The sequence below is a fragment of the Astatotilapia calliptera genome, chromosome 7 (genome assembly GCF_964374335.1).
Source record: "Astatotilapia calliptera chromosome 7, fAstCal68.1, whole genome shotgun sequence".
NCBI lineage: Eukaryota > Metazoa > Chordata > Actinopteri > Cichliformes > Cichlidae > Astatotilapia > Astatotilapia calliptera.
Window position 1 is genome coordinate 32220301 of NC_137428.1, and position 22705 is coordinate 32243005.

Sequence of the window (22705 nt, forward strand, 5' to 3'; positions counted from 1 at the left end):
TTTGATATGGTTGACCATAATATCTTAGTTGCTAGATTGGAGCAGACTGTTGGCATTAAGGGCACTGCCTTGGACTGGTTCAAATCTTACCTCTCCAATCGGCTCTCTTCGGTACATCTGGCCTCATCTTCTTCTTCCCCTGTACCTGTTTGCTGTGGTGTTCCTCAGGGCTCTGTGTTGGGCCCGACCCTTTTCTCTCTGTATATGCTTCCCTTAAGCGCTATCTTTGAGAAATACCACATTGCTTTTCACTACTATGCGGATGACATCCAGATTTATTTTGAGTTATCTGATGATCTTGCTTTGTCTTTAAATAACTTTTGTGAATGCATGAGTGAGGTCAAGAAATGGCTGTTGGCAAATACTCTTATCCTCAATGAAAAAAAGACTGAAATTATGATTTTTGGCAGTAATGCTCTTCGCGCCAAACTTCAAGATGCCTTTGGCTTTCTTACTAGCTCTTTTTCTGATACTGTTAGGAATCTGGGTGTCATGTTTGACAGCTCCCTTAAACTTGATAAACAGGTGTCTGCTGTTGTCAGATCTAGCTTTTATCAGCTTCGCCTTATCTCCAGGGCCAGACACTATATCCCGTATAATGACTTAGAAAAGCTTATCCATGCTTTTGTAACGTCGAAATTAGATTATTGTAACTCACTTTATACTGGTCTCCATGTTACCCTTCTACATAGACTACAGATAGTTCAGAATGCTGCGGCACGTATTCTAACTAAAACCAAGAAGTTTGACCATATTACTCCTGTTCTTGCTGAACTGCATTGGTTACCTATCAAATACCGTATTCAATTTAAAATTCTGCTGTTTACTTTTAAAATTATCAATAATACAGCACCAATTTATCTTAAGGAACTTTTAACCCCCTATGCCCCTGCTAGGACTTTAAGGTCATCCTCGCAGTCATTGTTAGTTCAGTCTAGATCTCGATTGAAATCTAGAGGCGATCGATCGTTTGCTGTTGCTGCACCTGTGTTATGGAACAGCCTCCCGATTGGCATCCGGGAGTCTGATTCCATTTACTCCTTTAAAGCACGGCTTAAAACTTATCTCTTTAAACTTGCCTTCACTACTTGTTAAATGTTGACTTGTTAGCTGCGATTCATTGCATTTATTTTTATTATTTCTTTCTTTCTTGTTGTTCTCTATCATGGCGGCATAGAGTCTGTTTAACCTATGTGCTGCAGTCTATTCTATTAGTGGCTCTTATCTGTGAACATTGTCTGCTGTTCTTATTAATTTGATATTAATGCTCTTAACTGTATTATTTTATTTATTTATTTTTTTTAATTTTTTTCTTTTATGTAAAGCACTTTGGTATGCCTAGGCTTTTAATGTGCTCTATAAATAAAGGTTGTTGTTGTTGTTGTTGTTGAAACTACACGCTCATCGATTAAATATTTGTCAATCAAAAGTTGGTAGCCAATGAGCTTGCCCTGGCTAATTTTCCACTCAACCCTTAGAAGATGTATTAAATGGACTCAGTGTTTCAAGATCTAAAGGCCATTTTCACAGCCACAGCCTGTGTTTGTCTTTTTACAATCACAGGTTGTGGCTATTAGAAACAACGGAGGCTTAACAAACTTGGCCATTGGATTCACTTTCTGCAACTGTAGCTGTCCAGGGTGCAACTTACTTTTCTCCCAGTGACAGCTGAGATTGCCTTTAGTACCTCCTAGATACCCTAAATTGCATCAGTTAAGTCTAATTTGATTTTACGTTAATAAGCCAACCAGCAACAACAACAAAACAATATTGTAGTAGACAAAGCTATGAAATATCATTAAATTAAAATGTTTGAGACCATTATTGATATTTTATAATAACTTTTACAAAACTTATTTCTAGTCCATTCTCTTTTAAGGGTGGTTTCTCTGCAGAATTTCTGACGTGTTTAGCGATTTTCAGAGACGCGCTAAAGCCGTTGTTCCGTATATAGGAGGTCCTGTAAGTCACAGAGCGGGGCAAAGCAAACGTATTCATGGTGTTACACAGAAAAGCGCCCGCCGTGCTCTTTCCACGCTAAGGTTCCTATCATCCACCAGTCATCTAATCTCATTGTACCGGAGTCCCAATGAAGGTGAGCGTGTTGCTCCGCTCTCTGTTTACCTGAGGCACCTGTGCTCCTGTGTTGTTAATACACACAGTCACCCCCAACGTCCGGCCGGGAGAGGACGAAAACTAGCTGCCACACAAGGTCAGTGACAAAAGGCAAAGCGAGCTAGCTTCTGCTAACAGCGTTAACTTAACCGTCATTCATGTTAGCCACCTGTGCGGCTTAACTGCAAAAGAGGTTTTAGTTGGAGCTTAAAATTTCAGTCACCTTACACGTTACCGGAATTATTTTCTTCTATAACAGGTGTAGCTCACAGGCAGCTGTTCCTCTCATTTTTGTGTGTTTGTTACCTCTATGTAAACCAAATGTTCCTGTCTTTCACCTGACCTGCTCTTACCTGTGCATGTAGGATGAAGGGGCTGCCTGTGCTGTCCCTGCTCCTCTGGATGTGTGCGGTGTTCTTCGTGGGCATCTACCTGTTCGTGGGTGGATTTTTGCTGGTTAGGTTGGAGGTTAACAGAACCAGCACCTGCGGAGACGTGCTCGAGCCCAGAGAGGAGCCGGTGGACTTCTGTCGAGCTCAGCCGCGCTTCCGCAAGGTTGTCCTTCTCATTATCGACGCCCTGAAGATCGACTTCGCCCGGTATGACCCCGACAAGACGGCACCACGACCTTATGAGAATAAGTTACCTGTGCTGGAAGAGACCGTGTCATCCAGGCCTTTACAAAGCCGCCTGTACCCCTTTCGTGCTGACCCACCTACGACCACCATGCAGAGGATCAAGGGGTTCACGACTGGATCTTTGCCGACGTTTGTAGATGTAGGTAACAACTTTGCATCCAGTGCCATCTTGGAGGACAATCTTATTCACCAGTTTGGACAAGCAGGTGAGTTATTACAAGTGTCTGTAAATTATAAAAATATAATACATTCATGTAAAGAGCTTTATGGGAAACATACAGATGAGGACAACGTTATGGGATGTAGGGATTTTCAGCAAAGCATTTATAAACTATAGCCTCCCAGAAAACAGACTTCTTAATTGAGCCATAGCACAAACCACTGCTGTGCAATGATGGGCTTTAACTTTGTAATGGTCAAAGCTTGTAAAATCAAGGTAAAACTAAGGGTTAAATATTACATTACACACAATATGACAACTGGGCCGTCACTTGAGAAAGCATCGTGCCAAAAACAACAAAAAAATTGTTTAGACTATTTGGTGTCAAAAACTTAAGTGAAATGTGAAGAGAGTCGCAGATTACAGAACAAGCCTTGCAGAGGTAGGAAGTGAATGATTTAAAGACTCTGGGGGAAAAAAACTAGTGAGTGATGTGTCTAAAGACCCCAAAACAACTGCCAAGACACCCATGACTGACTCAACCAAATTAGGAAGCCAGCAAAACTGGGTCTAGGTAATCTCTTTGTCTTCCAACACGACAGCATCTCAAAAGATGCATCGTTCCTGATGAACAACCTGCTCTAGAAGAAGTAAATAAAAAATCACTGACCTGCACAAAGACTCTGACTTGAATCTCATTAAAAATCTGTGGAGTATATTGAAGCCCAAGGTCAATGCCAGGAGACCATAAAATCTGGAGGAGCTCGACAGATTTGTCAAAGAAGAATCAGTTAGGATTGCTCAGAAGACTTGTGAGCTTTGCTGAAAACTACAACAGAAGACCACAGGCTGTTATCTGGCAAAAAGGATAAATAATCAACTATTAGCATCAGGAGGCTAATAATTTTGACCCTAATAGTGTCTGTCTGTGAAGGTTCTCAGTCATCCAGGTCATCGTAGTCAAAGGAGCTTGCAAAGAAAAGCGTCTGGACTTCTTTAAGTTACTTGAAGACGTTTCACCTCTCATCCGAGAAGCTTCTTCAGTTCTAAGGTCAAATGGTGGAGAGTCCCAGATATAAACCTAGTGGGAGTATCCCCCCACAGAGGGACAGGTCCTTTTGTCCTTTTGATGAGAGGTGAAACGTCTTCAAGTAACTTAAAGAAGTCCAGACTAATAGTGTTTGGTTTTGTTTCTGTGGGTAAAGTAAAATAATATAAGCATCAATGATTCTCTGCTCATTTGTAGACATGCTCTTTTGTGCCTGACAATACCACAAATCTAGGACTTTAAAAACCAGAAAACCAACTGTGCCATCTGATTTTGCTCATATAAATCTTTCTGTCTCTCAATAGGCAAACGAGTGGTGTTTATGGGTGACGACACTTGGGAGAGTCTTTTTCCTAAGAAGTTTTACCGCTCTCTGCCCTTCCCTTCTTTTAATGTCAAGGATCTGCACACTGTGGATAACGGGATTCTCCAGCACCTCTACAACACTAGTATGTAGTTATTTAATATGCATTTGTTGTGCAATTAAAACGTACATTTAACAAATAGCCTCTGTTGCCAGGAAACTGTGCAAAATCAAAATAATTTTGCACCAACACTTAAGATGATCTTTATTAGTCCCACAGGTGGGAAACTTGTTTATGCGGTTGATGTATTTGTGTTTCATCTCCTTTCGTTTGTCTCTTGCTGTTGGTTTTAATAGTGGTGGGTGATGACTGGGATGTCCTAGTCGCTCATTTCCTTGGAGTCGATCACTGTGGTCACAGGTTTGGCCCGGATCACCCAGCCATGGCTGACAAACTCACGCAGATGGATGGAGTCATCAGGTCAGGCTGTAGTACAGCTGCTACATGCTTGTTTCACACCATTATCCAGATGCAGCTGGATCATCAGCTGTTGCCACAGTGCACTTGTAGTGCTGTAGATATGTCATGATACCAGCGCTATTATTGTTATTGTTGGCCCAGATCAAGCAGTTGAGCATTAGAAAGCACCTGGCACGACCTGTGAAAACTCTGCTTTTCCTCTAGGTCTGTGATTGATCGTCTGCAGAATGACACACTCTTGGTGGTGATGGGAGATCACGGAATGACAGATACTGGAGATCATGGTGGAGAAAGTCAGAAAGAGACTGATGCTGCCATCTTCCTCTACAGTCCTTCTCCCATGTTTCATGGACCCCCATCACAGGTGGGTAGAATGCACCTTTTGAAACAGCCACAGCATGACAGTAGGATTAATTCTTATTTAAAACACAACCAATTCTACATCACTTGACTTTGTATAAAATATAAGAAATTAACACTGAAGACATACTGTCATAATCAAAACAAATCACTATTGTACGTTAACAAAGAAATTGCTAAATGACAGTTTTGGCCCAAGTGTATACAAGATCCATTAATTCATTTTGTGCTGCTTTTCTGGGTAGCAAGAGCAGCAATCCAAGCAGAGATGACTAGGCCTCATTCTCTAGCTCTCCTGGTGAGACACAGAGGTGTTCCAGAGCCAGCTCAGACACGCACAATCTTCATCGTGTCCTGGGCCTACCATGGGGTCTCCTCCCAGTAGGAGTTCCTAACCAAGGAAGCTACCAGGAGGCATCCTAGTTAGATTCCTGAACAGTCTCACTTAGCTCCTTCTGGTGTCAGGGAGTAGAAGCTTTATGCTGAGCCCATCCTAAATGACAGAGGTCTTCAACCTTATCTCCAAGACACCCTTTTGAGGAAGCTCATTTCTGCCTCTTATAGTCTTGATGTAATTTTTGTGGTCACTACCCAGGGCTTGTTCCCATAGATGATGGTAGGATCCATGAGTAAATTCAGGGTTCAGCCCCCTGTTTATGACAACAGACTGGTACAGCATCTGCATTGCTGTGGACACTGCACCGATCTGTACAACGTCTGCTCCTCTCTTGCGCCCAGTTGAGGCACTAGATCATTCCCACTGATATACATATTATAGTGACCAGTGCTTATATCAGTAATTTAACTATCTAAAAGAGCCGCTGAAAACTGCTGTAAAAGTCAGTTTAATTCAGAGTGAGAGTTGAGCACAGAACAAGAAGTTATGAGAGCACACTCATCATATTGGGGGCAGGGATAGCTCAGTAGGTAAAGTGGTCGCCCCATGATCGGAAGGTCGGCGGTTCGAATCCACTTAACGGCTACCCTGAGGTACCCCTGAGCAAGGTACCGTCCCTACACACTGCTCCCCGGGCGCCTGCTTAGTGGGCTGCCCACTGCTTCACTGAGTGAATGGGTCAAATGCAGAGAAAAACAAGTAATTTCCCCATGGGGATCAATAAAGTATCCATTATTATTATTATTATTATTATTATTATTATTATATTGTATCCCAGTAATGGGCAGTCACATGCTTAGTGGTAAGAACATTTCACTCTTGTTGCTTTCCAGACCAACGTCATCAGTTCAGTCCACAAATGAGTTAAAAAGGAAGAACAAAGTCAAGTCAAATCTATAACTAACACAACTGCTTTCAGTTACTTGTGTGTTTGTCTTTCTCCTGTCTGCAAAGGCACATTTGCGACATGTCGATCTCTCAGAATCACTGCTGTAATAAAAACATAAAGCATTAAACCACTGATGCATGCCCATTTCTGTTCACGCTTGGCTGTGCAGTTCCCAGAATCCATTAAATTGATGCTGGCAGGTGGTCTCCGCCTTTTTTTCATAGATAAAAGTGGATCTCACACTAGAAAAGAGAGCTCAAGCACCGATTTCCATAATTGCAGCCTAACTGGAGAGCGATATCATGTGCCGTGGAAAGTGATTAGATGCAAGAGAGAAATTACACTGCTATTCTTTTTTCTTTTTTTTTTTTTAAAAAGGCAGAACTTAGACACTTTTTTTTTCTTCCCCCAAGGCATTTTGCCACTGCTAGGAAATATTGCTGTTATCAAGCACAACCCTGATTAAGAAAGGCTACAAGATAAAATATCACTCACTGAGTTTAACTGACAACCCAGCCTTGGAACAGCTACAAGTTATTTTGCTATGTGCTAAAAATATTTACTTCAAAATATCACAGATAAGGGTCAAAGCACAATTTAGATCATGAGAACACAGAATAATGTAATGTGACACATCCCCCCCCCCTGTTTATTTCCCAGAATGAACCAGATGTGGTGCCACAGACTGACCTGGTGCCCACCCTGGCTCTGCTACTAGGAGTTCCTATTCCATACAGTAATGTTGGGCAGGTTCTCTTGCCTTTATTTCCACCACACGAGCAGACAGAAGGTGCAGTTGGAGGTCTCAGCCAGCTGGAGGCACTGTGGATCAACACAAAACAGGTATCTGCTCGTCAAAGAACCGTCTAGAACACTTTTCGAGCATCTGTACACAGAAAAATGTTTTTATATATTCACATATCCTGGAGCCTTTTCAGGAGTTGTTGTTTTTATAGTTTGTGTGTTAAATTTTATCTCTGTTTCTGAAGGTCAACCGTTTCCTGGAGACTTACTCTGGCATGGCCAAAGACATCCCACCAGAGAGCCTCTCTCGGCTGAAGAGTGAATTTGCCCTCTTGTCTTCTGAGTTTCTCAGCACTGTTAGAGAGGGTCGTTCACCCTCCCCGCAGCTAGCCTCTTCTCTGCAGGCTTACCTCACCTCTGTCAGAGACACCTGCCGAGCCACCTGGGCCCGATTTAACCCACTGAAGATGGCGGCAGGCTTAGCCATCCTGGCATTTGCTTGTCTGATGTGTTTCATCTTGTCTGAACTGTCTCTAGTGCTGATCAGGGAGAACGGTCCATTACTGAAGGCCCCAGTTGTTGTGTCACTGACAGTGGGGGTTAGTGTGGCTGCTGCTCAGCTGCTCATACGGGGCTACATTGAGGTGATGTGGTGCCTTGCAGCTGCTGCTTTCAGCTCTGAACTCCTTTTCCTTTGGCGTTCACGCCAACTGAGCACCTCTACAGTGTCAAAAAACGGAACCAAAGCTCCAAAGCGTGTTAGCTGGCTGACCCTGCATCACCTCCTTGTCCCCTCTCTCTTGTTTCCACTCCTTCGTTGTGCCTCTCTGCTCTCAGACAGCTATGTGATTGCAGAAGGACGGGTTGTGACATTTTTGGTGTTATCCCTGGCCCTATGCATTCCCATCCATCTCAACTGGGATGGCCTACTTCTGCCCCCAAGCCATGACCCGTTGAAGTCTGCTGGGCTGCTGCCTGCCCCAGCTTTGTCTCCATCAGCTGTGAGGAAGGAAAGCAGCACCCTTCTAGCCTGCTTAGGAATACTTGTTGGCAGCCTCTACCTCTCCCTCTCATTCCACGGCTGTCGGGAAGAGCAGGGCTCCTGCCAGCCGTCTTCATTTCTTTCCCCTCTTTCCCGGTTGCAGGACAACCAGCTGAAGAACCTCCATTATGTCCTCGCTGTCATTTCCCTTGGCTTGTGGACATATCTGCTAAGATGCTTTCTCTGCCACTATGGTAATCTGAACTCGTCAGGCGGGACGGTGTTTACAGCTCGCTGGATCCTACCGCTGCTGTCTGTGTGCCTGGGGCTCCACTGGGCTGTTAGCGCCACTCCGGAGGACAGCTTCAGGAATCTGGCTGAGCTGATTCACTTGGCACAGCTGGCCCTCCCCAGGGTCGCCTTCTGTCTGCTGGGACTGGGGCTTTTCCTGATCTGGCTAGACCCCCTCACTGTGTTTGTGAAGACTAGGACTCAGGCTTCAGCCAAAAGTTTGACTCTACCCACACCCCGTTATCGAGCAAGCATTGGCATCAGCCCCCAAGCTGAGCTGCACCACCTTATCCCACAGATCTATCAGCGCATGCGTCGTTCCCTAGATGATGGCGACCTGAGCGGGGCCAACGAAGTGGACAACAGGCCTGCTGTGGAGGCCTATGGACTTGGAACAGTCTATTCTGCTCCTTTGCTGTTGTTTAGTGGGTTGCTGGGAATTGGTCTGCTGCTGTTGCACCCAGAGGGCATGGCTCTGTCTTTCCTCCTGCTGCTACTAGAAACGGGAGCTCTGTTGCACATTCACGCCTCGTCTACTACGCTTAGTGGCCTGCATGGAAAGTATTCTGGTAAGATGTTTGCATCGCATCTTTTACTTAATTTATTTTTAAGCCTATCAGGTTCCAGGTCTTAATCAGCTCACTGACTTCTCATTCTCCCCCCTCAGGTGGGTTTAATGTGCCTTGGACCCCAGTAGTGCTCTGGTCCCTGGCTGCCACGCAGTTCTTCCACGCTACAGGTCATTTACCCACCTTCCCCTCTATCCAGTGGGGTGCTGCCTTTGTGGGATTTCCTGAAGGACACACAGGGACCATACTCCCTGCCTCACTGGTTACCCTTAATACTTTTGCTTCACACATTCTTTTTGCAGGTAGGAACCAGAGAAGCAAAAAAAAATGTTATTGTTCAAAGAAAAGGAAAGAAGTCATCATCCATTAGGCAAAGAAGGTTATTCTGTAAAACTAATGGGATTAATTTCATTAATTTGTGAAAAGCAGGAAAAGAATCATCATTTTACCTGTTTAAACCTTAACAGTATAATCGAAAATATATAAAATATCAGTGAACCCGTATGACACTTTCAGTCCTTTTTATTTAGTCATATTTGTAGTTTGTTACACATTTCAGTTTTAAATGATAAACAAAAACTTAAAAGTTATGTGATTCAAGAGAATGATAAAAAAAATTCTAAAAAGCAGTTAAGTTAAATAAAGCAGCTTTGAAACCGTCTCTTCAGTGCTTAAAATGAATTGTGAGCTTGTGAAACGATGATTTGTTGTTGTTGTTGTTGTTATTTCTCTTTGTCTTCAGTGAGTTGTCCATTGCTACTGTTCTGGCCCCTGGTTTGCGAGGTGCGTGGGAGCAGAGGACGAGCCTGTGGGGACGACGGAGAGGATGCTGTGATGGAGATGAGGCTGAGAGAAAACCCTCAGCTGTTCAGCTCTGCTCTTCTGCAACTCTCAACACGCTACCTCCTTATTCACGGAGCACAGGTATGTCCACAGACCTAGAATTATTTTTTTTCTCACATCCATTTAAGGCATATGTGAGCTGGGAAAGTCTTTCCTCAGTAGCAGATTTCTGTTGCATTTCTTTCTTGTCTTTTTTTTATTTATTTAATTTTATTTTTTATTTAGTTCTGTTACACTTATGAGTAGCAGTATCACATCACACCACTCAGTCTGTCTGCTCACTTCACAGGTCTTTGCCTCAGTCTGTGCAGCTGCTATACTCAGGAGACACCTAATGGTGTGGAAGGTTTTCGCACCGAAGTAAGTGCCTGAATGGATTTTCCAGCTCATACAAACTCACTGACAGTAAAGGCTTTTTGAGGATATGGATACAGGATCACCGCTGATTCTGAACTTTCAGTGAACACACAGTGTTGAATGCTGGTCCATTTTTCTACTGTGATATCCACACATTTACATCTGGGTTTTGAATGTGGTGTCCTGTTTGTTTTTTTGTTTTTTTTTTGTTTTTTTATAATAAGTTGGTGGCTTGAAAATATTAAAAGGATATAGGTAATTTAAATAAACTTGGTAGATCTTGGGGAAAAAAGTAATAGTCTTGGTTCTTTTTATCTTATGATCTATTTAATGTCCGAAGGAGTTGCTGGAGCTTAATTTGGACTTGTTTAAACCTTTGTGTCTCTTCTGTTTTGTTCTTTCAGGTTAATGTTTGAGGCCTCAGGGTTCCTGGTGAGCAGCGTGTTCCTGCTGATTGGGGTCACATTAGTGCTGAGAGTAGATGTGGCTGTGGGCCAGTGGTTTAAAAGACTCATCCCAGATGTGTCCAGGTAGCGAAGGCACTGCTGCTGCAGCTGCTGCCTACCGGCACCCACCACAGCTCACTGTGCCCCAGAGGAAATGGACATGGTGGTCACTAAACAGGATTTGTTTTTTCTTTTTCTTTTTTTTTGAAAAAAATGTTGCCAATAGTGATAAGGAAACCCCACTAACATGTCATGTGGCATGTCATACTGTGATTCTTGAGGGCTATGTTGTACATTACTGACCCTGAGGAACTTTCATATATCGAATCTCAGATTGACTAAATGTGGAGCGTTGGGACCTTTTTATATAGCAGTTTGATTGAACAACCCCAGGAATGAGATGAAGAACTGATAAAGGACTTTGAGACCCCCCCTGTTGATTCTGTTCATCTGGGTGTAGCGTTTTTAGTGGGAGAAATGTTTCATCACTCAACCAAGTGACCTTTTCGGTGTCAGCTGACTGCAGGTTTCCCAACCTCATAAACAGTACATTTGCACAATGATTGAAACCAGCCCGCCGAATGAACAATGAACTCTGAGGTTAGTTATTTGATCATTAATATGCAAATTGTCATGACCATTGATCAACAACCACTGATCACTGAGTACCATTCACAGAGAGTTGGGAAATGGCTCCAATCACAGCATTGTAAGATGGTGAAAGATGTACCCTTAGGCCTCCTCCTCAATTCAGAGATGGTCTTTCCCTTTTCAGTGGGCTGGTTTCAGTCATTGTGCAAATGTACTGTTTAGGGTTGGGGAATCCTACAGTCAGCTGAGACTAAAGAAGTCACTTGGATGATTGGCAAAACGTTTGTCCCACTGAAGACGCTAAGTCCAGATGAACAGAATCAACATTTTGGGATATACTTTTGGGATGCATCGGAACTTTGAGGCCCCTTTAAATTTGCATTTGGATAGAGAGATAACATCTGTTAGGTGTTTTCGAATGTTTCTTGTAAACCTTCCTAACGTATAAAACCTTCAAGAACAGTTGAAATCAGTCTTGCAAGTGGTTCATAAGTGTTTGAAAAACAACACCATATCCATAGAGTTTACACACTCTAATTGCCTGGCCAATACATCTGGCCCTTTTAATATGCATTTCTTTTTGTTCCCCCTTTAAAAAAATAATTGCAGCTGCAATACATTTATATGCAATGTAGCAGCTGAATTGACAGTCTACTATGATGGGAAAACACCTGTGAAATGAAGAATTTTCTACTTGGTAAAGTGACATTTAAATTTACTCCCTTTTTTTCTGCATTCATGGGTGGGTGACGGTTCAGCTTGTCTCCTTTCTTTGTGGGCTTTAATACGTGGCTTTTCACATACAGTGAGACCACAAAAGCAAAACTGCCCATCAGTGTTTGGAGCTACTTTATGATCACTCTGGAAGCAGGTTCTCTCATTTTCTTTAAGTGCATTACAGCAGGTTGCTAATGTAAAATAACTGTTCTCATGTTTATATGTATGTATTGTTTTATTCAATGCCATGAATTAACCAGTGTTTCTGGTTACTGCCAATTTGTATACAGTTCTGGGTTCTTAATTAGTCAAAGTCTTTATTTTTTGTAAGGTTTTGATTCTTTACTGTAATGCATAATTAGAAGTGTTTTTTTTTTTTTTTCTTTCCTAATCTCAAATCAGTGTTGTTTTTAATTAGACCTCACACACTTTTACCCACAAATAGGTGCCTGGCTTTAATCAATGCCTTTTTTTGTGTGTATGATGTCATTCAAACCAAGACCTCCTGGGACAACAAATGTGTTTTTTCTCTTCTTTTTCTGTACATGTCGGAGTCAGTATCCAGTGTAGGATCCGTTACTGTACTGCAGCTGTAGTCAGCCAACTAATGGTATTGAAGGAATGTCAAGCTGCATGACAATACTACTGAATCCCTCATGCTGCTGCTGTATGGGAGGGATGAGCCCAAGTAATGGTTTGGTTGTATGATGGGGCACATCTGTATCTGTTTTTAAACTTTAATATATAAATAACTGGTTAATTAAAATGATTTTACATTCTGTAAAAATTCTAATAAAATTTTTCTACTTGACATCTTAGTCTGAATATAATTTGAACTTAAAATTATTAGAAGCATCCAGATTTGTCTGTTTATTCCCTGTTGTGATTTGTGATGCTTAATCTATGTTTCATCTTTGAGATTATTTATAGTAGAATTGGAAACTATTTATGCGGTCCATATAAGTAGGATTTTATGACTGGTTTATTGAACCAAGGACTTGATGGAGGAGAAAGTTGCTGCCATATTTCAATGCCCATCAGTTAAGGTGCTTCATTCATTATTAACTGGGGCTTTCTGCATATTCTAGTGCCCATAACTCTTGACTTGTTGAAATTCTCCCTTGTCCATTTTTTCCTAAATCCTCTTTCATGAAATTATACACACACACACACACACACACACACACACACACACACACACACACACACACACACACACACACACACACACACACACACACACGTTTAAGTGCAACCTTAAATCAATGAAAATGTGTGCGTTTATATATATTTCATGATGATGTTTCACAACATTGGGTTTTCCTTTTGTATTCGTTTTCCACTAGACAGTTTAACACAAAGTGTACCTCAAAGGAAATTCAGCCAGTTAAAATTGAACTGCATGAGTGACCAAAGAATTACTATCACCAAAAAGACCCTCAGGAGCAGATTATGTGTACAGCTAATTAAAAAGCACCTTCTCAAAGTTAAAAAAATAAAATAAATCAAAACCCCTCTCTAAGATTATTTCCAAGTCATTGTTGTGAATCTACAGCTTTTCTACTAAAGACATATCATTCTTATTTTGTGCTATGTTGCCATGAAAAGCTCACTTACTTCACCTGAAAAACGTTATATTTACTTTTCAAATTATCAATGAACTAACGATTTATTAACTATGGCCCATGGGAAGGCACCGTTGTATTTGAGTTTATAAGTATGACACCAAATATATATACTTCTTGTGTGAGGGCACAATGTAATGGCTGTGCTGACTGTGTGTTGGATTGGACCCCCTCCTTGTGGTGAACACATCTGCCACTACTGAGAAAATAACAAGTTCAAATAGGCTAGTTACGACATAGCTAGAAATGTCAATAACATCATGTGTTCAACAGAAAAGGCAGATAAAATCCAACTAGAAACAATACCATTATCTCCAACACAGCCAAGTAGAACAGCTGCGCTCACAGAAAATAGGAGTTTTCTGTGGTAGTTTGATTTTTTCTTTGAAAGGAGGAGGCTGGCGACTTGTCTGGGGAATACCCTGTCTCATGGCCCTATGGTAGCTGGAATAGGCTCCAGCATGCTCCAGGAACCCTTAACTTGATAAGCAGAAGGCGATGGATGAATGGTGGAAGGAAAATATGCTGTGTAGGAACAAACAAGTAGTCCACAGAAATAGGGTAAAGGGTAACATGTTGTCTGCATAGATTCAATTCATCAGCAGGGTAATTCATCTATGAGTCCACTTGAGTGGAGGTTTGGTGTAGCGTTAACCAGCCAATTCTAAGACAAGTAATTTGAGACTTAACTCTGGATACTGGATGGCTCAAGCCACAAATACAACCAACATAATAGCGTGCCATCTGCAAGTAAAACCCCAAATAGGGATTCTGAGTAGAAGACTGAATATCAACCTCTTTTGGCCAAATAAAGCAAAATTTGGAATTGCAATACTGTGTACCATGTTACCAAGGAAATGCAGGAGTATTTAATTATTAGTGAGTTTAAATACTCATAAAACTGTGTTAACAGTGGTGCTAATAATATGGCCTTCTTCTCATCCTCTTCATCTTGTTGCGGGAAATAAGTGTAACATTTGGAGTCATTTTTCTCATCATTTTTTTGATGCTGACTGATTGCCTGAAAAATGCACTGTCCAACATAAGCCCTCTGTTCACGATTTACTGTTTGTTATTTTGTGTAGAAACAATGAGCCGCCCTCTAAAAATGGACAACATATCAATAGCTGGTCATAAACATAAAACAACGTGAAAAACACTTTATTGTAAAATCCATCATGGCACTGCTGTAGATGTTGAAGCTCAAAAGCCCAAGCTTTTATTCTAAGCATCGTTACTGCTTTATGTGTTCTTTGGACAACAATAGTCACATTTCAGTTGGCATCAAATATTAAAGTCTGACCAAGTTGCATTATGAGGATGAAAAGAAAATCTTCTAGCTGGCCTCTGATGTTTGTGCTTTGAGTTCACAAGGAAGGGCTTCATCTTTTCCGCGGGGGACCAGACATAAAATTGTTTTGATGATATTCATCATCCCTTTCAGAAGCTGCTTTAATGAGGATGAAAAGGGTGCAGAGTTTCTGAAGTTGCTGAATGTAATGGAGGACCATTTATGGCCATTATGCCACTTAGGGTTCACTTGTTAGATCTGTAGAGGAACATTTTGAGGAAACATACTTGGCTTTTGAAAAATGCCAAGAAAATTAGCAGGTGAAAAAAATAAAAAGATATTTATAGAGCATGGATTTTATGTGTTGAATGATGTTTTTATCAAATTAAGGTTTAAATGCTTGACTTGAGGATTCAGCATCATCAGCCGTAGTAACCCAGGTTTAGATGAAGATATGTGGAGTGAAGCTGTCTTTGTTTCTGCTGCTGCAGGCTTAGATGGAAACTCATCAACAGAAGGAAATGGGAGATGGGAGAGAACATTACAGTGTATGTCACCTCTGGGAGGAAATAAGCTTCCTGAACTGTCAGTGAACCACCAGTTACAACCCACAACTGAGGACTCTGCTGTTTGCTTGATTGATGCCGTGACGAAGGAGAAGGGACGCCTGAACAGAGACAGATTAGCAGAGTCAAAGACAGCACGGTGAATGTGCATCAGCACTAGAAAAACAAACTCAAACACAGGAAAGAGCGCCCATGCATCTTCCAGAAAAGGAAAGGAGATTCAGTTATTTTTTGAAAACTATGATGGTAAAGCGACTGGTTCTCACACAGCAATTTTCTACTTTGCTTGAGCACTCAAAATGCTTTATGCTACAAGTCACATTCACCCATTCACACCCACAATCATACCAGCACTTTTTTTCTCTATCAAACATTCACACCTTCACGCTCCAATGAACGCATCGGGAGCAAATGGAGTTCGGCATCTTGTTCAGCATACTTTGGTCAAACCACCTACCTTCCCGATTACTAGACGACCTGCTCTGCCGCCCCAACCGCAGCCGCCCCAGTAATGATGTGATATGTGTCATTTGTGAAACTGATCCAACCAAAGCACAGCAAGAGGCTGTCATGTCCTTCCAAAGTTAGAGAGGCTGTTCTTGTGAAGTAGGATCGTCGTGTGTACGGGAAGGTCACTGGTCACCTCCTGTCAGGCCGCACTGTTCGAGTCTCTGAAGAATCAGAAGAACATTTAACTAACGCTGACACATAGACAGCTAGAACTAAAACTCAAGTCGAGCCTGTGGATGGTTATCCTCTGTGCAGAGCTCAGCTATGGTGAGAAAAACAATGCCTGCAGTCATAAAATTGAGCTCTCATAAATTTACCTAACTGCACAGTCTCTATATTTCTGATAGTATAATTTTTAGGACTCACAAAATTGTCCAGTGTTATAAACCACAGCAGAATTTTCATGGTTTTTAATCAATGTTAAGGAATCCCTTTCTGCATCTGTGTGCTGGTGTTTTCAGATAGACTCCTGCCTGCTGACTCCTTTCTGATAAGTCTTTTTCAACATATGCTACATGTACAGGATGTCATACTTACTGCAGGCAGCACCCACACAGAATGAACGAACTCTGGACATATTCCAGTTGAGAGTTAATAACCTTGACATAAACTAAATTGGAACCTGACATTCAGAATGAGTGAGTTTTACACTTGAAGCAATATATAGCAGTGAGCCAGGGCTTGGTCAATCAGATGACTTACATCAACTCTTCACACAACAAAGGGATACTCAGATGAATTGTAAGTTAGGATACGTTTGAAACATGACTGAGTCATTCCTACTATTCGGTGCCATTTCAGTGTGATCACTCTTCATCAAAAAATACAAAATTTTGAATTATTTTAACATTTCATCTAAAAGAGGGATTTTCAACCTATAAGAAAAATGTATTGGTCCAGCTAAGGATATTATATTATAATATTTTTTAAAATCAAAGTCTTTACCCATGACGTGCCAAATGTCCACCCTGTTACAGGACATTCAATTTTCTATTAATAACTGTTTTGAATACACAGTTATAGTAATATTTACATTTTCTAAAAGCTACAATGTCCCTTTTTAAAATCTGCAAGGAAATTTCATGTTACAGTGCATAGCAATAACAGGGGTGACGGTAACAGGGGGGAGATTTTATGCTAAACTTAGCCATTACTACTAGTATGATGAACAACAAGCTAGTACATGGTGACCACTAAGAACCATTTTTAACATGTTTATTAGCCATATTATAAAAATTACAAAAAAAAAATTGTTTCCACTATTAATAAGCGTAACAGGTTGGACGTGTTATGCTTTGCCACATTACAAAATCTTGCTAAAACATTGAAAAAAGGGTTGATTAAAGAGTGGTACTTACTCGTCTTCTTCTTGAAAGTTTTCCCTCCAAAATATGTTACATCCGGGAGTGTCATGTGACTAAAAGAATAATCAGGTGATGTGTTCTATGGAATTCTTATCAGAGTAACAGGGGTGACAGTTGATTCAGGGACACAACATTTTTTAAAGATTTTAAGTATTAAACATGCATTAATAATAAAAAAGAACATTTGATGAGGAACATTAGAAATAAGCCAATCCAGAAATGATAAAAAATTTAGATTTTTTTTTTTTTTTTAAGTTATATTTGTAACTGAAGTCGAGCAAGCATGACTGGGGACATAGTACTTTAGTGACTTGTGCTAAAATAAAAGTAATTTACTTTTAATGTATTTATCCTGTGTATATATCAATGTGTTCTATGGTAGAGGGGGGTTAAACATACAAGAAAATGGTTTAGAAATAAGCATTAGACAAGTTTTACACTAAATATACCATATTATGTCATTAGGACTCAAATGGCACCGAATAGTAAGAATGACCCGACTGCACTTCTGTTGGCTTCAGATCTGCAGTATTTTTCTCAATTTCTTTACTAAATGGTACATTTATGAACTAGGGAAAACTGGTTTTTGAATGCTTCAAACAGACTTTTTGGAAACAGAGAGCATTATATCCTGTAAAATCTGCTAACAGTATAATCAAATGCCTAAAAAAGCATGTTGGGATAGTTTGGCTTTGTAGGCTACGAAAAACAACTTTGTGGGAGTAAATATGCTGTTTACACTGTATGCCTCACTTTGAAGAGACATTATCCAGAGCTGCCTTAGGTCACATTTATTTTTGTAGCCTGACATCCCACACTGTGCAGTTGTTCAAAAAGCTTTTAAAAAAAAAAAAAAAAAAAAAAATCATCCTAAGAACGAAAAAACACACATGCCCAGGGTTAGCCAAGCTAAGTTCAGGATAAAGAAGGTAAAATTTAAGGTCTTTATAGTTCTCTCAGGGGTCTGTGGAGACCCAAAACAGAGGTTAAAGCAGAGTGAATGGGTGCCATTTGCAAGGTAAAAACGAAGAATGACCTTAAAAAACAATCTCCCGTTTAATTTTCTGTCGGTTTGTTTGTTTGTTTTGCCACGATAAGATGACACTGAATTCATGAGTTAGCTACTTAGGTAACCACAGACTTCATTATCTATTATAATGAAGTCATAAAATTTAAAAGGAGTGAATTTTTATCAAAGTTCACCATCTGTCTGTTTTCACAAATTGAGGTTTTTCTGTTAAATTAACTGCAAATATGTTTATTTCAACATTTTGCATTTCCACTTGGGTGGGGCCTCTAAGAGCATTACCTCATATTTCGGGCCTCAAGTGGCCATTTGAGACACTTCAGTCCATATCAGTGTTGTGCCACAGATTTTTCTACTGCTTCCAAGTGGCCAAAACTCAATTAATACCCCGTTTTAATTTCTTTTATTTATTTATTTATTTTTTACTAATGCTATGCTATTACTTTATATGAGAGAAAGCACCCTGTAATTCAGAGCCAAACCACGGCAGGAGTTAGAATGCTAATGCAGGGTGAATTTGATGTTACAGATGGTTCACACAGATGGGCAGACAGACTATAATACCCATGCTTTTGATTGCCTGCTTGACACCAAAGGCACACAGGGCCTTTGACTGAAAATAAACAGTTGGAGGTTCTTCCTGGCGTTTGAGCATCAAGGGAAAACTGCAAGTGACAGAAGCTGCCACTGAGAGAGCTAATGTGAGAGTTAATTCTGTGTACATATCTGACAAGTTCCTAACCCTTTAGTCAATCATTTTGCTTTGTTTTTTTCTCCACCTTTTTTTTTTTTTTTAAATTACAGTGCACTTGTGTATTTTTGTAGTAATGATAGCAGTGTGCTCCCCATTGTTATGGATTGTGCACAGCATTGAATCTCTCTATAAACTGATTGTCTCAGGGGGATGATATCATCTTGGATAAAATACAAATACACTTTCTATACAAAGGATTTAAGATTGGCCGAGTGGTTATGTCTCCGTCCACGCTTGTGGGCGTCTGAAGTGAGAAAGAGAGGTATTGGCTGCGATAAGACAGCAATCTCATCCAACCTTTTTTAGGTGTAAATATGAAAGAGGATTTCACTGCTGCTTTTAAAAGCTGGTAAAGATTCATGTTGTTGTGGGAGACAGAAGCTTGTCTCTTGTCTATGCACTCTGCCAATGTTGCTGTGAAGAAGAAGAAAGACCAGATAGATCAGACGCTGCCATTACAGTGACCTAGTGATTATCTGTGGATCCCCTTGAGGACAAAAGGTAACAGTATTGTACCCAAGACCCAGCAAGCTCCACACAGCCTCACTGCACATACTGAGCTCACTACATCAAGTACATCTAAAGGGAGGGATCTTGAGTATAAAAAACAAACTTAACTCCTACAAGTTTTAAAAGTGAATTGTTTTATAAAACTGGGGATTAGGATTAATCCAGACCATATGTAGCATACTCGCCTCTCCTATTGCCCACTCTTTGTGGTATTGGAGCTGACCAAATTTAATTTCAAGCTTGATTTGCTCATGACAAATGTAATATTTCAAGGACCACATATTCCAAAGTAGTCAAATAGATTCAATTTCCTTTGAACAACCATGCTTTCGGGTTGAACAGCCCTCCTTATCAGAGTTTGACACAAATGATTCAGAAAACTCTCAGGATATTCCTTACTTCTCTATAGAAAGTGCTACTGTGTTGCTAGCTTGTTTCCTTCAGGGCTTATAGAAATGCTTTGAGATTGCTAGATTTACTGCTAGAAAACTGGCTGCTTGTTAATGGAGATAAAATATCAGCATACCAAGGGAGTAAATAAGGCAGTAACAATTTTGAAAAAAGACAATGCTTTTTCTGCAAAGTATTTAGAAATATTTAGTGAATCTAAATTGCCCATAGGTGTGAATGTGAGTGTGAATGGTTGTCTTTCTCTCTGTGTCAGCTCTGCATCAGGCTGGTGACCTGTCCAGGGTGTACCGTGCTTCTTGTCCTATGTTAGCTGGGATAGGCTCTAGCCCCCTCACAACCCTGATAAGGATAAGTGGAAGAGAATGTGTGGATGGATGGATGGATATTTAGAAATATCAGAGTACAAATGGGGTTAAATTAATGGGTGCTTTCAACAGTTTTCATTTTTATCATTCTGCTGTTCACCACAGTTCAGTTTTAAAAATCTTTGGCATGGCTCAGCAGGTAAAGGGAAGGCTTATGTGGTCAAAAAACCCCAAACAAACAAACAAACAAAAAAAAAAACCCCAAAAAAACCATGGAAGATGTCAACAAAAGGGCAGTCAGCCAGAACAGAACGTTGTTCAAAAGCAGACAGAAACTTAAAAGGGCAAGCAAAGGACAAAAACAAGCTGCAGGAAAACAAGTCAACAAGAATGCTGCAGTATAGCTGAGGCAGCACAACAGACAAGGAGTTGTGGCTATAGGGCACATGCAAAATAACGGAGCTGATTAATGAGTTGGGGACTTGTGCTCAGGTGGAAACTAGGTGATGGGAACAAGGAGGGAATGACAGATTCTGAAGTAGTACAAATATCCCCATTTTAATCTATCAAGTGTCACTTGTACAGTATACAATTTTCCTGCATCCAGTTTCCTTTGTTCGGTCACAATATGCTATTTTACATGAAAAAAAAGAAAAAAAAAAAAAGAAAAGTACTTTGTCACTTCAGACTCGACTTAATGACATTAATTTTTGAATCATGCTAACTGAATCACTCAGCAATCTTTGCATAGCATGAAAATAAGTCAAATAGGGGATTTTGAGTGACTGATATAGTGTTACAATCCGCTAAATTTGCAAGACTTTGCTTTCATAGGATGATATCTACGGTTGCTTGAAAGGGATTCGATTAGATTACTCAGTTTAAGTCAGACTGAAGTAGGCTTATTGACCGAATGAATGGACTACATTACAGCCCTAATCATCTTGGATGTATTGTTAGTAGCTTTAGTTTTACCAGACCAGTGAGTGGGCAGATAAGACTGAGTGTCTGTGTTGTATAATGTAGGGATGAGAGGAGGAACCTATAAAATGCACCCTCTAACTGTTACATTTTATACATTTATACATTCTGATGGGTTTCATGGCAAAACAATCTGAACTGATTCATGGGCATACTTTTGTGTTAAGTATGAGAACGAACAGAGAAGAATAAAACACTTTTTGATGCGCAGCCAGAAATGTTAAACCTTTTATTAGATTTAGCTTGACCTGTTTGAATCTTCTGAACACAGTGCATTTTTAATATGTGCTGATCATGACAGAAGAAACTGGGCACACAGAAACCAGCATTATCTGCAGTTATACTGCTACAGGGTTACACAAAGTTGATTTTGGAATGGATAAAGCAGGCTAACACTGAACTTCTGGAATGATCTTCCCAAATCCCTAACCACAGACGTATCGAACATTTCTGGACTATAGGCTTAAAAGCTTGGTTCATATCAGGAAAACAACCAGTTTAAATGATCTCTACCACTTCTGCCAAGAAGACTGTTAAAATATTGAGGCAGCATTATACCAAAAGCCTGTCGAAATAAAAAGAAATAAAATAGTTGAGGTCTAAAAAGCTAAGGTACATTTAACCAATTATGGGAGGATGTATTGGAGCATGTGTGTATATATTTGACCCTGTGTTGGTTAGGGAAAATCCACAACAACTTCAAACCACCCAGTTGCACACCCAGTTCTTGTGTTTTTAAAATAATTAAAGATGTGTACTGTACAATCATTCTACCCTGGAAAAAGAACTCATTAAAAGCACAAAATTACCATGACATTTGTCCCATGATGAGTATATTTAACCTTCTCACAACTCTGCGTCTGAACTGTGTGGGCGTGCATGGCTTGTGTCAGGATGGCATTGAGTCCAAATTGCACGGGGCTAATTGGGCCCCTATGCAGTTGTAGTTGTATGATTGAATTCTTAAATCCACATCTCGAAATGTCTTTAATTTCTCTGAGTTCTTGGAAGTCTATAAAATGAATCTCACCTTGTCATTACAAGTATCCCAGGTGCTTTCATCTTGAAGTGCATTATCCCACACTGCAATAACACGCACGCACACACACAAATATGAATTGCAAATGAAAGCAATTACACAGCAAAACTCTTAGGTTATTTGGGGTGCTACTTTTCCCCAGCTGCCAGGTAATCTGACAAATTAGTCTCAGCTGCTCCTTCTTCATCTCTAGGGGAATATTTTTTTTCTCTCTCTCTCTGCGGCTGCTGAGATTTTAGGCTTTCTAGAGCGAGGACTCACACACAGACACACAAAGCACACTGTGGATGGCTGTCCATTACCTGGAGCAAGTGAAGCAGTGTAAGAGATCCCTGATTTCAGACCAAATAAAACAATTCATTGATTTACATATGGAAAAGAAAATGGACC

At 40.5% G+C, this 22705-nt stretch overlaps 1 protein-coding gene and 1 long non-coding RNA gene across 3 annotated transcripts; one reads left to right on the plus strand and one right to left on the minus strand.

Annotated features, from left to right (window-relative positions):
- The first annotated feature begins 2004 nt into the window (after positions 1-2004).
- pigo (phosphatidylinositol glycan anchor biosynthesis, class O) lies at positions 2005-12743 on the plus strand. Of its 2 annotated transcripts, none has more exons than XM_026174266.2 (11): positions 2005-2212; positions 2481-2959; positions 4267-4410; positions 4623-4746; positions 4951-5110; positions 7053-7235; positions 7382-8978; positions 9077-9280; positions 9721-9902; positions 10111-10181; positions 10583-12743. In XM_026174266.2, exons 2-11 carry the CDS (start codon positions 2482-2484, stop codon positions 10710-10712), a joined length of 3273 nt encoding a protein of 1090 aa, XP_026030051.2. In that variant the 5' UTR covers positions 2005-2212; position 2481; the 3' UTR covers positions 10713-12743. The 2 variants fall into 2 exon arrangements, with proteins under 2 accessions (XP_026030051.2, XP_026030052.2); XM_026174267.2 differs by lacking the exon at positions 2005-2212 and adding an exon at positions 2247-2374.
- An 845-nt stretch (positions 12744-13588) lies between these two features.
- Positions 13589-22457, minus strand: LOC113025967 (uncharacterized). The gene is made up of 3 exons (XR_003272852.2): positions 22307-22457; positions 15872-16085; positions 13589-15515 (listed from the first exon to the last, which is right to left on the minus strand). It is a non-coding gene; the product is annotated as an uncharacterized LOC113025967 (long non-coding RNA).
- Positions 22458-22705: the final 248 nt, after the last annotated feature.

Excerpts from the sequence above, each read along its gene's own strand:
- pigo (XM_026174266.2), top strand. The coding sequence starts at position 2,482 with ATGAAGGGGCTGCCTGTGCTGTCCCTGCTCCTCTGGATGTGTGCGGTG. Across the intron at positions 8,979-9,076 it reads CCTGCATGGAAAGTATTCTG|GTGGGTTTAATGTGCCTTGG; the intron begins GTAAGATGTTTG and ends CTCCCCCCTCAG. Across the intron at positions 9,903-10,110 it reads TCCTTATTCACGGAGCACAG|GTCTTTGCCTCAGTCTGTGC; the intron begins GTATGTCCACAG and ends CTCACTTCACAG.